Source organism: Mytilus californianus, unplaced genomic scaffold (assembly GCF_021869535.1).
Source record: "Mytilus californianus isolate M0D057914Y unplaced genomic scaffold, xbMytCali1.0.p SCAF_7, whole genome shotgun sequence".
Classification (NCBI taxonomy): Eukaryota; Metazoa; Mollusca; class Bivalvia; order Mytilida; family Mytilidae; genus Mytilus; species Mytilus californianus.
The window spans coordinates 112,019,462-112,036,439 of NW_026262723.1; the positions used below are offsets into that span (position 1 = coordinate 112,019,462).

Consider the following 16,978-nt stretch of genomic DNA (forward strand, 5'->3'; position numbering starts at 1 on the left):
AACCCGAACCAGGCATATGCATTCTGTAATTGTGCAAATCTTCGTTCTTTGGTCAATTGGCTTATGGATAGTTGTATCAATTTCAACTCTTACATTATTATTTTTTTAAATATATTTGCATTACACATGCAATGGCAGTACCTTTCCAATTACTATTTATGTGTTGTGTCTAAATTAAAGTTGTAACACTTTATAGTGACTGGAAAGGGTAGACAAATTCATCAGATGAGAAAAGGCTGAAGATACTTCAAACGGCACCGAATCATTAGATATTGCATCTAATAAAAAGAAACTGAGATTTGGATAGTTCCACTTCAAGGTAAAAATGTTTATCTCTTGTGAAATGAAATAAAAAAAATATTGTAACACTGTAGTTAATTAATAAAGCTACTATTACGTGTATTTCTGTATTGGCCTTATTATTGGTTCTTGGCCAGCAGTCAAATGGCACCGAATCATTAGATATTGCATCTTATAAAAGGAAACTGAGATTTGGATAGTTCCACTTTAAGGTAAAAATGTTAATCTCTTGTGAAATGAAATAAAAAAAATATTGTAAAACTGTAGTTAATTAATAAAGATACTATTAGTGTATTTCTGTATTGGCCTTATTATTGGTCCTCGGCCAGCAGTATTGGCCTTCAGCTTCGCCTCAGACCAATACACTCAAGACATGGATCAATAACAAGGCCAATACAGAAATACTTAAGCAATGATATTATAGAATGACAGTATGGTTCAATAGCGGGAATCAGCCCCTCAGCTACTTTTTACATAAATATTAACTTCTGGCTTCAACGCTTTGTTCGTCTTGTCTGGAAATCTTGCTGTAGTTCCAGTTCAGCAAGCATTTTAGAGACGTATCCCGTCCATCCTCTTTTGACTTGTAATCTCTGGTGATAGATTTTGCCGCTTGACATTGTATCCTTTCAAGCTTGTTTTTTTTGGTTACCGTTTAGGGGTCCCATACTATTGCTCCATATTAAATTATAAGATCCATTCCTAAAGATCTAGATCATTGTTCTAATCTGACACAAATTTCAATAACTGGAATGCTACCCAAGTTGAATATATGGTGACCCATGAGAACAGCATTATCACTAATGAAATTGTGTTTAATACCATGATTATTCAATGTCATTAACTTAAATGGAGACAGACATTTGACCTGAAAGACATGAAAGGTGGTGTGGGAGTGCAAAATCAAACAATAACTGACTATGATATATGGTTAAAGAATGAATATCAATTACATGGGTCAACATGGTCAAGGGCAGAGTTGTTATAAAATAACAATATGGCAGAGAAGTGGTTTCAAGTTTCATATAAAGCGACCTGACTGACATGAAATAAAAAATCGAAGGAGTATCCCTATTTGTCTAATCTTCAAGGTGAAATAAAACTAGTAAAACAATATATTACTATTGTTTAAATATACAGAAATATAATTTGCTTCAAGTAACAGAAATAACTAGGTCACTAGTAACTTATTTAATGAGTATGTGGGGTATAAGAGCTTGCTAACAACAGGCTCTTCATAATCATTTGGTTCGAAAAGGATACTAGTAGTCTATATTCTTGATTTAGAAAAATGTAATTGCAAGAAAAAAATCACATTACTTAGAATACTTTAGATCATTCAGGTAGTCTTTATTTATATGTACAAAAGAACAGCCAGTAGTCATTGGATATTGTAGATCATTCAAATAGTCTTGACCTTTTTATTAGTACAAAAGAACAGCCAGTAGTCATTGGATATTGTAGATCATTCCGGTAGTCTTGACCTATTTATTTATACAAAAAAACAGCCAGTAGTAATTGGATACTGTAGATCATTCAGGTAGTCTTGACCTATTCATTTGTATTGAAAAAACAGACACATATACGAATATCAATTATATGCTTACGAGGCATGTTGCAATGTTAAACTTATTACGGTATGTGAAAATCAAGACTTGCATAAAAAATATCACAATATTAGAGACAGTGGCGTCATTTTCCTCAGAGCTTTCAGCTCTTTGATTGAGTTTTTTGCTGTGCATGTACTGATTTTGTGTCATTGATGGATATCCAGTATCCTTTCTTTAAGGTCTAATTTCTTATGTTTTTTAAGGTCTTTTTTTTTTCTTCCATCATTTTTTTGACATGGTCTCCCCCTAGTTCTATTGAAGTTATCATGAGCAAATTTGGATCTGACATCGATATACCTCATCATGAAGTATAACCAGATGACACTGTGTAGGATTTCATCATCCCCTTTAGAAGTAATCTCCCTTTTATTGTTTATTTTTTGACATAGCCCCTTGTTGCTTTTGAAGATATCATGACCTTATTTGGACAATGGGTAGATCTCATTACGAAGTATTACCAGATGACCCTGCGTAGGATTTCATCATCCCCTTGAAACAATTTCTTTTATTTGCGTAAATCTTAAAAATTGTTACAGATAGAATAGATCTGAAAATGGCAACATGTACAGGAACAGATTGCAATGTTAATAAACATAAACAATTATTTTGTCATACCCTTTAAAGAGTGATTTCCCTTGAAATATTTTACTCAATTTTTGAAAAATTATATTTTGAGAACTGGAAGTCATAGAGACATGGGACCTTTACCAATAATCTTCAGTTCATGCAACCTTTTATTTGCACCCAAGGTCAAAGGTCGTAGAGTGCAAAAAGTTTACATGCTTAAATTGCAAGCTTAATATTAAAAACACAATAAGAAATAACTGTATACACACACAAAGGGTACTAAAACCTTGGCCTTGTGATCTTTTTAAAGGTCAAGTGGTCAAGAGTTAAATTGTGGTAGTCTCAAGTTCTCAAGTTTGGTATTGCATCATATATTATCCTTGGGGGCACTCATCTGTTCCATCTGAGTACTGTGGATTCATTTTCGTGGGTATCAATTATCGTGGATTGAGGAAAACTTGCATTTTTGTGGATATTTGATTTCGTGATTCTGTTAAAACTGGTCTATACAACCTTACAGAAAATTTGTAATTCGTTGAACATTTAAATTCATGGTTCTCCTGTACCCAAGAAATCCACGAAATCCACAAAAAGTGGTATCCAACGAATAATAATGAATCCACAGTATTTTGGCAATAACACCTTGGGAATGCAACTCCTATGAGACCATTTTACGAAAACCACTGATATTTGTCAGGATTGTTTGCCATCGTGTGTTGTTGATCAAATGTTACCTTCATTTTGATCCTACCACTTTTACAGTTATGGTTACAGTTATGGAACTTTGACTATTTTTTTTATGCCCCACCTAGGGGCATTATGTTTTTCGGCCTGTGCGTCCGTTTGTCCGTCCGTCTGTCCCGCTTCAGGTTAAAGTTTTTGGTCAAGGTAGTTTTTGATGAAGTTGAAGTTTAATCAACTTGAAACTTAGTACACATGTTTCCTATGATATGATCTTTCTAATTTTAATGCCAAATTAGAGTTTTGACCCCAATTTCACGGTCCACTGAACATAGAAAATGATAGTGTGAGTGGGGCATCCGTGTACTATGGACACATTCTTGTTTAAAAGTATTTTGACAATCACACCTTGTGAAAGCAACTCTTCTGATACCAACTGAATGAAGGCTCTCATACTTAGTATTTTAAGTGACAATTAAACCTTGTGAAAGCAACAAATCTGAGACTGTTTTACAGAAACCACTGATATTTGGAATGATTGGTTGTCATCATCGGTTATTGACCATATTGGACCGTCATGTTGATTTGACCAATTTTATGGTAGTTTTGGGACTTTTTACCAATCTTGTTGTTAAGTGTTTGTAATTTCTTGTTTTAAAAAATTGTAATTTTATGTGAACTTAAAATTTGCAAAAGCTGCATTTTTTTTCAATATCTAATTTATTTGTATACTGCCAAAGTTTTCACAATATTGAAAAATAAAAATATATGAAAATTGGAATTACGACCTGGAAGTAATTTATGAAATATATTCTATAACTGTTACTGATTGATAGATTAATACCAAAAGCGTGAAAGACTTGTAACTTGCATCTTTATTTTTAGATAATGATTACACAAATGTTATATTTACAAAGTATTATCTATTGCTAGGTGATTCAGCAAATTTCTAAACTTTTCTTTATAATTATTTATACACAAAAGTCATAAAAGTTATGCAGAATATCAATGAATTTCAGAACAAGGCACATTATCTGAAAATACATTAACATAAATACTATTTATTTCTACAAAAAGTGTTGCTATTTTTCAATGACACAGCATGCTAATAACAGAAATAACCAAGAGAACAGAAATGGAATATAAGATGACCTTTCCACGTCATGAAATAGCCAATATATATATTATCTTTAGTCTTTAGTAAAAATTTGCAATGTCATGCTAGATTATTTATCAATCTCTTGAAGAACCAGGAGACCACAAAGATACTTTAATACTTTGAAACACTTCGACAGATTGTCAAAATTGTCACTTTACATTTCCTTTAAAAGGAAATGGGCTCTTAATGACAATCGTTGTTATGCAGCCACTTTTGAAACTTATACAAAGCACACTTACAGAGTGATAGGGATGATTAAGTTACAGTCTACTAATCTTCTTATACTTAAAGTTCTAATAATTATCTCCTCTACTGGTCATTGTCTCTCCTGCTGGAATGTCTCAAAATTCAATTTAGTGATGCCATTCCAGTGACTTTAATGAAAATTACTTGTTTTAGATGGTAGATGACTTCATATCTTGTATACAGATGCCTTTTGTTGTGAAGTTTCAGTCTGGTCCATTGTCCATGAACTCATTTCATGGTTCATCGACTGCTTATACAGTTACCGCATAATGTTCTTACTTATTATGAGTAATAAGACAACTATATTTTGTATGTAAAATGATGCAAGGTATAGATGTCTGTCAGCCAGGTTTACTTGACCTTGACCTCATTTCATGGATTAGTGATCAACATTAAGTCTGTTAGTTATTTTTGTTTATATTATGCTGTAACAAAAGGTCAACTTTATTTTGTGTTGGTATATTGACTGATTGTAAGGTTAAAATCTCTCTATGACCTTGATCCCATTTTCAAAGTTCATTGGTCAACTCTAATTTTTCGTCGTTAGTTTCATCTTTCAGATGCTATAAGCAATAGGTCAACTGAATATAATTGATGTATGGATTGATTGTAAGGTGAACATGTCCTTATGGGAGGGTATACCTGACCTTATCCTTTTTTTTTAATTCATTGGTCAATGTTAGTTCAATTTTTCATGTCATTAAGCAAGCTATATTTTTGTATGACATGATTGTAAGGTATTCATTGCGAGGTGTAAAGTGTGTCAGACGAGGTTCACCCTACCCTGACCTTATTTTATGTATCAGCGATCAATTTTATGTTTCGGTGGACAGGGCTGTTTCTCTTATGCTATAAGCAATAGTCAACTATATATATATATATATATATATATATAAAACGTCTGAATAATAGTCAACGATTTTTCCCACGAGGGCGCTGGATCGTTACGAGTAACGATACATGTACACAATAAATAAATTATATAAACGCCTAAAAAGTGTACACAACAACACCAATAACAAAAAAAGGAACTATAAATGTAATTATTTATAAATATTTCGGATAACAGATATCCTTCATCAGTAAATATGATTGTGATGTTGAATGAATCATATATCAGTCTACTTAGATTAAACTATAACAATCTTGAAATTTATACAATAAAAAAGTCAAACCGAACATCAGGTAAGACGCTTGCACAATTCTAAATATGTGTTAAACACGACATAGGTTATATGACTAATTACAACAGAGAGTTCAAATATATGCTTTAAATAAAAATAATAATGTACGATATGAACTAGCACAATTCTAAAGCTTTAATGGTGACGACATTTATGATGTTACAAGAACGATTGCGTCAATAAGAATTCCAAATAAACAGCACTGAACGATCTAAATTTGTAAATATTTCAAATTTGACAACGGTAGAGTAGTTACAACAGAGTCTGCGTATTTAAACATCGCAAACAAACGGCCGTTAAAATATGATAATAAAGGTTAACTAGTTGAACGTGGCTTGGTACTTTTACATCCCTCAAAAAATTAAGCAATTTAAATTGGTATAAGACAGATCTCAATCGACTGACCATTACAATCATTGACCACAACTCTGCTTGGTCTAGGGAGGATAGACTCACTCGGGAAAGATTTTGGATAAGAAAATTAACAACTTTGGCACCAAATGGGATAAATGAAAAGATGTAGTTCTACTCCATGCAGTGCTTCACATTTGGGTTATATTGCTTATTATTACAGTCTCTGTTTCTATTTCTTTACCTTACTCATCTCTAAAATCTGTTGAATATACCAATTTAAATTGCTTAATTTTTTGAGGGATGTAAAAGTACCAAGCCACGTTCAACTAGTTAACCTTTATTATCATATTTTAACGGCCGTTTGTTTGCGATGTTTAAATACGCAGACTCTGTTGTAACTACTCTACCGTTGTCAAATTTGAAATATTTACAAATTTAGATCGTTCAGTGCTGTTTATTTGGAATTCTTATTGACGCAATCGTTCTTGTAACATCATAAATGTCGTCACCATTAAAGCTTTAGAATTGTGCTAGTTCATATCGCACATTATTATTTTTATTTAAAGCATATATTTGAACTCTCTGTTGTAATTAGTCATATAACCTATGTCGTGTTTAACACATATTTAGAATTGTGCAAGCGTCTTACCTGATGTTCGGTTTGACTTTTTTATTGTATAAATTTCAAGATTGTTATAGTTTAATCTAAGTAGACTGATATATGATTCATTCAACATCACAATCATATTTACTGATGAAGGATATCTGTTATCCGAAATATTTATAAATAATTACATTTATAGTTCCTTTTTTTGTTATTGGTGTTGTTGTGTACACTTTTTAGGCGTTTATATATATATATATATATATATAATTCGTCTCAAATTTAGCCCAACAATGTTAGATCTGCAAATTTGCTTTTTTTCCTCGGCGGGATTCAAACCCTTGCTTCTGTGATATCGTGGCACCTCCACCTGCACTGTGTCCAGCCCCCTAGCCCACTCAACCAAGTAGCCCAGTCCTTGTCGGCTTTATCTAGGGCTGTAACATAGTACATATATATATATAGTGCATTGAATAATGGTAAGGTTTATATGTCAGTATGGTAGGGTTCATCATTCTTATTGTTAAGTATAAAGTATTCATGGCTAGGTCAGTTCCTCATATAACATAAGCAATTGGTCAACTATTGAATGTATAATGTAGCTTCATTTACCATGCAAAGCAAAACATCATTCCATTATATGATAAATCATACAAGTCCAAATAAAACCAAATTTATTTGATCATCTGTGTTTAAAAATAGATATTTTCTAGCAAGTCACAAAATGAGTAGAATATTAATGTTATGAGTTATTTTACAGTTCCTTTTGATGAATTAATGATTACTAGTCACTTAGTGTCCAGTGATGAGTATTAACTTCATAAGCAGTTGTCTTTTCATTCTGAATTTCAAGTCCATTAAGTGTTTAATTGTTAGCTATTTTTTGCATGACATGATATATTTCTGATAGTAATGGCAGCCTTTCCACCAAACATGAGGTCGAGGCATTTAAGAGTTAATACAAAAACAGGTCTTCTCATTTTCAGAATAACATGTCCTGTTAGGATGACATTTCTTTGTACAAACTGTGAACACTGTTTTGATTTTTATTTTCAAGTCCTTTAAGTTTAAATCTGTCAGCAGTGCATTACATAATCATTTGGTGATGAGGAATTTTTTGTAAACAGTCAATAAATGTGCAGTAATTTTACAGTTGATGATTGTTCTCCTCATGTCTGTTTGTTTGGGTATCTATTCTTCTCACTTCTGTAGTTAATCACAATACGCTTGTCACAATAAATAATTAAAACAAATTATGTACAATTATTTACATTCCAAAGTTTAACTGAAGTTGTAGGTTGTATCCTTAAATAGCATGTCCTATATATTCATGTATTAGACGTACTATATCATATTTTTCAATGGTATCAAGTAGATCGATTAATGGATTCAGATCCTGTTTGGAGAAATAATTTCTTTTCCATAAATATCGTAACAAATGAGATGGAAACTTGAGATGTGAAAATTCTTCATCCTCAGCAATTTCTTCACAATCCAGTTGTATCACTAACATTATTTTAGAAACATCTTGTTCGTCCAACATGTTTGATAGCTTTAAAATAAATTTAGTAAATTCCGACATTCTTTCATGTAAGATTATGAATAGCTATGTATGTTCTTCCAAAGAAAGAAAAGTTTTCTTTTAACCAATGAGATAAAAGGAAAGGTATTTTAGGACAATTTTGGTTGATATTAAGTGTTTTTTCCGGCCACAAGTCATAACAAAATTAATATACGGAAATTCACTTGCATTCACACCACTTGAGAAGACCAAATTAACCATTGTAAAGTTTTTGTACTTCTTTACAGGAAGTAATGATCTTAACAAGTACCATATCTAAAATCATCACATAACATAAGATAGACTACATCATTTGACCTTCACGGTTTTTGTCTGGCCAGCAACAAAAGTCGCATTATACGAGACCTAGGTATTACAATCTGGCGGCGGCGGTGGTGACAACGCCAATGGTGTAAACTATTTGTTTAAAGCTTTATATTTCAGAATGTAGAAGACCTTGATGCTTCATACCTTGTGTGCAGATACCTTTTTTTTCCAAGTTTCCGTCTGTCATATGTCCATTGTCCTTGACCTCATTTCATGGTTCAGTGACTGCTTGTAAAAAAATTACAGTTTTTTTGTTAAGTGAAATACTCGATTATTAAGAGTATTAGGATAACTATATTTGGTATGGGTTCCTTGCAACATCTACATGTCTGTCAGGTAGGGTTCACCTGACCCCTACTTATTCCATGGATCAGTGATCAAGGTTAAAGTTACGTGGTCAAGTCTGTATCTCAGATTCTATGAGCAATAGGTCAACCATATTTAGTATATGGAATAATTGTAAGGGGTACATGTCTGTCTGACCGGTTTCATCTGACCTTGACCTTATTGACCTCAATTATTGGTTCATTGGACAATGTTTAGTTTTGGTTTATTGGTCTATTTCTCGGATACTATAAGCAATAGGACCACTATATTTGGTGTATGAAACGATGTCAGGTTTACATGTCTGTCTGGCAGGTTTCTTCTGACCTCAACCTCATTTTCATGGTTCATTGGACAATTTTAAGTGTTTATGGTTTGGTCTAGTTCTCAGATATTATAAGCAATAAGTCAAATAGGGTATGGAACAATTGTGAGGTGTACATGTCTGTCTGATAAGGTTCTTTTGAACCTTCACACCTCATTTTCATGGTTCATTAGTCAAAGATAAGTTTTCTTAATTTTGTCGGTTTATCAGATACTATAAGCAATAGGTCAACTATATTTGGTGTATGAAATGATTGTAAGGTTACATGTCTGTCTGGCAATGTTCATTTGACCTTGACCTCATTTTCATAATTCATTGGTCGTAAATTTAAAGTTTATGTTATACTTGTAGCAAAACCTTCATTTTACCAGGTTGGAGAGATTCCTCATAAATGGGTACTATCCTCATTTATGGGTATTATACCCCAAAACAGGTATCAATTTTCAGTGATAAAAATATAAACTTTGGATTTAAAGATATCTTCTGCCATGGTGCAAACATTCAGGTAAAGGTCAACATTTTGCCTGAAGACACCTTGACCAAAATATCATCAGGATAAAAGTAAACAGCCTTCAAAAAGTAGGATTTTTGGAGGCTATTATCTTTGTATTAAGTTCTCATTTGAACTATGGTCTTAAAAGGAAAAATGTTGCCATTTATATGAATATTTTCGCCATGACAGCTATTATGATGAAATACAAAATTTTATTTTTTATCACTGTAAATTGATACCCAATTTTGGGTAAAATACCCATAAAGGGGGATAGTACCCATTTATGAGGATTCTCCCCAACCTGTTTACAGACTGTCAATGATAAGTAAAACAGGCGAGACATTTCAGCGTGTGCACTCTTGATTTTATTTGACAGATTCAGATTAAAAATATATTTGTGTTTTCATCTATTGTTATTATACCCTTGCATATTGGTTTGTTTAACTCTTCAAGGAACCTATAAGTTCAAAACTATGTAAAAAGAAAAATGCCTTTTTTTCAGGCCAAGTTACTTGCAAAGGAACTAGAAATCATGAAGTCAATGCAAAAAAAGAATTCAGATGAATATAAACAGGTTGAAACAAACAACTTACAGCTAGATAAAATATTAAAAGAGAAAGACTGGGAACTGGCTGATTGTAAAGCAATGTATACTGCTAAGTAAGTACAGACAAACATACAGACAGACTCACAGCTAGATACAATACTGTAAGAGAAAGACTGGGAACTGGCTGATCGTAAAGTTATGTATACTGCTAAGTAAGTACAGACAAACATACAGACAGACTCACAGCTAGATACAATACTGTAAGAGAAAGACTGGGAACTGGCTGATTGTAAAGCTATGTATGCTGCTAAGTAAGTACATGAAAAACAGACAGACACACAGACTGACAAACTCACAGCTAGATAAAAAAAGACTGAAAGAGAACGTCTGGGAGATGGCTTATTGTAAAGATATATACTGTGGATTATTATTATTTGGATAACAATTTTCGTGAATTTCCTGGGTATAGGGGAACCACAAATTTAAATGTTCAAAAAATTGTAAATTTTCTATAGAAATCTCTGCAGATTTTTAGCAAAACCACAAAATCTAATATCCACAAAAATGCAAGTTTTTATTTTATACAATCCATAAAAAATTAGTACAGGAATACACGAAAAAACAAATGAATCCACAGTATACTGCTAGTAAGTACATGACAAACAGTCACACAAACCAAGTAACCCACAGCTAGATAGAAAATAACAAAAGAAAGACTGGCAACTGGCTGATTGTAAATCTATATATACTTCTAAGTAAGTACATGAAAGACAGACAGACAGACACAAAGAACGACAAACTCACAGCTGGATAAAAAAAAATGAAAGAGAGATTGGCAACTGGCTGATTGTAAAGCTATGTATACTGCTAAGTAAGTAAATGACAGACAGACAGACAGACAGACAGACAGACAGACAGACAGACAGACAGACAGACAGACTGAGGTGGAGATGGTGGCTCTTGTGCAGGCAATATGGATGAATAAATGGACAGAAGGATGAAATGACAAAATGACAAACCGACAGAAAAGACAAGACTTAAAAGTCTTAAGCAATATAACCATATGATAATTATATGTGTCTGTGTTACAAGAAAACAGGAGGTTACATACACAATAGAATTGAGATTGAAAACAGGGAATGTGTACATGTGAAAGAGACAATATCCCAACCAAAGAGCAGAAACAAATCAGTTTCAGTTTTTACCTTTATAGTAAAACTTTTTTACTTCAGAACAACAGAATTAGAGAATAAATTACAACAGACAGAATTGTCTATGAACAGAATGAAGGAAGACTTTCAAAGGAAGTAAGTTGTAAAGTCCTAGTTAATAGGTTATTATTGAACATCAGTCACAAGTTAGTTATTTTAATTATAAAGTATTTAGATAAGCACTTGTCCTCATTCACATTCTTCCGTCTAATCAAGGAAACACATAATTTGACAATTGCGTTATTTCTTTTCTTAGATTTCCTTGTTCATACACTTAATTGCACTAGTATGTCTGTGGGTCAGTTGGTCAGTTAGTTTTGTCTGTCTGTCTGTAGAGAAACACAGAAGTAATTTTATTTAGTTTACCTTTTTGCATTCCAAGTTATAATTATTAGTGAAAGATGTCAGAGAAAACTACTAATGTAGTATCCATAGTGTTAAGCAAAGAAAAACAATAGTCCCCTTCAGATTTTTTATTGTACCCCATGCTCTCTAAAGCAGGTTATATATATAGTGATTGAAGTGTCCTCTTGTTTGTTTGTCTGTCTATTCATTCTGTTTTCCCCTTTTGTACCCACTATTGCTCCTGCATTGTTTGACAGAATTTTGATAAACTGTCACAGTTCCATGAATCTTTACCATATAATGCCATTGTGCACCTATTTTGTTTCTGATTTCAAGTACTGTAAATTCAGAAATTATTGCGATTTTTTTATCATTGCGAAAAATGCAATAGGGTTATAATCGCAATAATTTAAACTCGCATTTTGAAATTTTTTATATGAATTAAACAGGATTTTTATCGCAAAAATTAAAATCGCATTTTAGTCTTAAATGACAAAATCGCAATATAAATGCACGCAATAATTTCTGACTTTACAGTATATTTGGGGTTTCCCTTGGCAAATTATGGATTTTAAAATTGCTTTATCTTGGGGGAGGGGAGGGGAGTGGATTGGATTGGATTGGAGGGCTTCCCATTTTGTATTCCATAAACCCCTAGATTTTAGCATTATTGAAAAATTCTCTAAATCTGAAAGATAAAATGCCAATGTGCACCTCCTATTTTGTCTTTAAACTTGAATTGATTTTTCGAAACTCATAGCCTCTACCATCACTTTATGTGGGCCCCTATGTGCATATCATTTTGTAAATTTTGCATTCTATCATGCCATGCTCTATGTTCATTTTAACATGGGCAGGCATTATATTTGTTGCCCATGTTAAAATGACCATAGAGCATGGCCTGAAAGAACTATTTCTTAATTATTTTTGCCAGATCTTGTATACATACCTTAAACAAAATCACAAGATATGCTAGAATAACCATACACAGCTAAATTTTGTTCAGGTGAAATTTTTTATTGATTAAAATGAAATTCACCTAAAACTATCTTCCAAAATATCTCAAAAATCTTCTGTTTGGAAATTCTAACAAAATCCCAAGATGTATCATTTTGAGTGATACACACGAAAGCTGCTTTCCTCAAGCCTGCACTTTTGGCTAAACATGTCTTAGCCATTTCTAGCGCATTGATACTGTCAGAGAATTTTTTTTCTTCTACATGACCGCTAGTAAAAAAGTTGCAAAACTGACTCTCCCCTTAAATAGTTCACAAGATACAGTTTTTTTTTTAATAAAAACAAGTTTTCACACACTGTTGCGATCCTCAGTAAAAAGTTGATTGCATCTGTGACTTCACCATAGTAAAGGAGTAGGTCCGATAAGGGCCGATTTTGGCCTCAAATTTCAGGTTCATATGACGAAGGATTTTGGACACTTTTTGAACACTAAAGTGTCTATTTCAGTTGATTTTATTAGTTTATGTGAAAGATTTTAACTGATTTAGTCATTAAAAACGCTCCGATTCTAGCTTAAATATGAAAAATATATCAAATATGCCAAAAATGTCACTTTTCAGATGGTTTTTGTCAAAAATGAAAGTGGCCGCATCCGTGTTCATCCTCAACTTTTATATATGTTATGTATTATCATTAAATACAACTTACATTTCAATATTAAGAATGAACACAAATGCGGCCACTTTCATTTTAGACGGAAACCGTCTAAAATTTAACTAAAATGCTAAAATTGTGAAGATTTCAGTAATTTAGCCTGACTAAAGGATGCTAGTACCCGATATATGTGCATTGAATTGTCAAAAACAGCCCATATTTATGTAGCAGAAGCATTCTTCTTACCAATAAATAACTTAAAGTTTACATTTTAACAATTTTGTAAAACTGCTATATTTTGGGGCCAAAAAGGGGTCTTACTGGACCTACTCCTTTGTTTTCATTACGATTACAAAAAATAACTGTTGTTTTTATCTTGTTTAACTTTGTAATCTTTTTTCAATAGGTGTAAATTTATTATTGATTAGATTATTGTTTACTAATTAGTACCTGTAGTATATAAGCTATTAATTATGTTATATAATATGTGGGACTATTTATAATGTAAGGATTAATGTTCATTAGAAAAGACATGACTAATACGCAGAGTGTAAAATTGTGTTCCCATTTTGTAAATATTTTTCAGAGCAAGTACTCTAGTATTACTCCATAATACCAATAAGTACTTTATAAGTAATTCTTTTCAGACTTTACAACCCTAAATTATTTATGTTAAAACTAAATTTAAATTGATTTTTAGTGTCAAGATTATGTTAGGGTCATGCACCAATAGATAATTAACAACTTTTCCAAGTAATAGGTTGTTCTACTTGAAGCACATGTCAGGAAGTTTACTTAGAAAAGAATGAAATGGACATCCTATACATAACTGTTGAAAGCTATTTGACAGGATATAAAGTTAAGAACTGAAATGTTCCAGTTGATTACAATGGGCAGTATATTTATGGGAAACTAAAATCTATTGCAGTTTACCTTTGAATGATATATAACTTTAAACTTTTTACAGCATGTATAGTTTTGTTCTTCAATGTATAGGGCAGCTCAAATAGGAGAAAAGTGGAGGTATATATAATTGTATGAAGGCATCTTCATATATAAGAAACATGCTTGTTTTTGAAATGAGATATTCCCCATCTTCCATAAAAAAATAGTTATAATTAGGTAGTGAATAAAAATAGGGATGACACATGACTACTTTATCTACAGGCATGCTGAAATGGACAGATATGGACGGGAAAAAGAGGCAGCCTTGGCCAAGGTGAAGGAAGGGTATGCCGAGAGAGAACAGTCACTTCAGAATACAATCAGAGACCTACAGTCAAAATTAGAAGACAGTCAAGTGGAAATAAGAAAACTACAATGGTCTTATTCTGATCTACAGAAAGAAAAAGAAATACAGGCCGAAAAGTGGGTATTGAAAAAAAATAGTCGTGTAAGGATACTAGTGAAAAGTTGGTACAGAAACACTATTGGTTTTAATTTGGTTCTGTTGAAGAATTACAACAGACTAAACAGTCACACAGAAAATTTCTCTAATATACAAAACAATCAGGTATTTAAAGAAATCAGATTATTTACTCATGCATAATGGAGCCCCCCCATTTGCAATTTTAAAAGTTACAAATCTGTTATAATGAGTGAAAAACCTTTTCAACAGTATTTTACATTTTTTGTTAAATTTTTTTCAATTTATGTGTTTAAATTTTTTAAGATTGAATGATGAGATTGTACAATTAAAAGAAAAATGGGATAAACAGATTGTAGAAGTGTCGAGAAGTCAGGTCAATAAAGACATAGAAGTTCAAACACGGAGAGAAAATGAAGAAAAGCTGAAGGCAGAAATTAACCAAAAGAAACAGGACATAGAAAGGTTTGTGTGATTAACAGGATGTAAATGTTTAGGAGATTTGTCAGTTGTTTATATCCTTGGCTTTGGACTTTGGAGGGAAAAATCTAAATAGCAATCATACCACATGTTATTCTTATACTGGTGCAATGTTTTTTTTAAGCTACTATCCGTCTTTTTCCTTCAGAGATCATGGAGTTGTCTGCCCTTGACTGCTATGATTGATTGCCCCTGATTCTTATACAAAGAAAGACAGTGTTTATGATTAAGGGTTAATGTCATTATAGACATAAATAACAAAATCAAGTCTCTCTCCCATGAATTTTATAGAAGTCAGTGAGAAAAAGAAAAATGTCTGTTTTCATAACCTTTTGTAAATAGTATGTTTCTGTTTGATATGGTTTGTATTATATAGTTATAGTCATATACTTAAATACTTAACTTAATACTTTCTTGAACTACAAGGTAAATTAAAAAAGGAGCAAGTCCATAAAACCTGACCCAGGGTGAGTCTAAACAAAGACTTTACAATTGATATGCCAACAATTTGTCACTAAGATGTAACAACAAATACTGGTTAGAATAATGTTATTAAGGTGGATGGGGGTCTTAATTAAAATCCATAGAATTTTTTAATAATTTGTCAAAATGTAGTTTTTATCATGCTTTTTTCCAAAATATAATAAAAAGTATGGGTCACCGGACTTTTTTCATGCTACAGGTTGTGCAAAATTGTCAGATTTTGTATAGATTATGCATGGAAAATCCAATTTTGTGTAATAAAAAGAAAACTACACCGTAGAATTTTAAGATAAAATGTGAAAAGATAGCTCTTATAACATGCTTTCAGATAAGAAAAAGAAAAAATGGAGTCACCGGATTTGTTTTCTTGCTACATATTAAAATAGGTAAATTCACAACACTTTCTATTATAAAATTACTTTATCTGAGTTATCTCCCCTACTATCTGAGTTATCTCCCCTTATGTGGCAAAGTTGTAAAAGAATGAATCAAACAAAAATAATTTGTTTTTTTAGAAAAAACAGCCGTAAATATGATAAAACACATAATTTTCTATATTGACATGAAAAGTCTTACACATGAATTACATACTACTCTCAAAATTTGCACATTTCATTAAAGATCTTGACCAATTGTTGTCTGCTACTTCAAAATCCAAGATGGAGGAAGACACCCGAGCCACCTTAAGTAGAGTTTTATGTCTTACTGTGGACTGTTATCTTGTTAGCAATCATGTTAGAAATCTGACTCAAGGTGTCACTGTAGTTCAAGAAATCTTTTTTCATCAACATGTTATGGGCAAGAATATATACATGTAACATTTGCTCTGGACAATAAACAGCCATCAGTCAATCAATATTTTTTTCGCCTTGACTTGTTTTGAATATTATCATTTTAAATGAAAGAATCCACCATATTTGGTTTACTGTTTCAGGTACAAAAAAGAGCTAAGTCAGGCAGCTGACAGAGAGGCCAGTTTAGAGAGAAGTCAGGCCCAATTAGAACTTGACTGGCAGAGAAGATTTGAGGATGTTGAGAGAAACCAGTATGAGAAATCAGAAGAACTGATACAGAAACTAACCAGAAATAGAGATGATGTAAGTTTTCTATCAGTGACCAGTTCATCATGTACAAAGTACTACAAATTGAGAGTTGAGATTGAGTCACAATTGAAGTTATATTATATATAAAAAGCAAAAA

General features: G+C 32.2%; 1 protein-coding gene across 1 annotated transcript in view; it reads left to right on the plus strand.

The window, feature by feature from the left end:
- The window catches only part of LOC127710205 (coiled-coil domain-containing protein 57-like), a 62,802-nt gene that overhangs the window by 27,057 nt on the left and 18,767 nt on the right, over window positions 1-16,978 (plus strand). Inside the window, exons 7-11 of the mRNA XM_052215965.1 lie at window positions 10,238-10,395; window positions 11,515-11,589; window positions 14,617-14,817; window positions 15,122-15,280; window positions 16,713-16,875. Coding sequence (XP_052071925.1) covers window positions 10,238-10,395; window positions 11,515-11,589; window positions 14,617-14,817; window positions 15,122-15,280; window positions 16,713-16,875 — 756 coding nt within the window. The remainder of the gene's footprint in view (window positions 1-10,237; window positions 10,396-11,514; window positions 11,590-14,616; window positions 14,818-15,121; window positions 15,281-16,712; window positions 16,876-16,978) is intronic.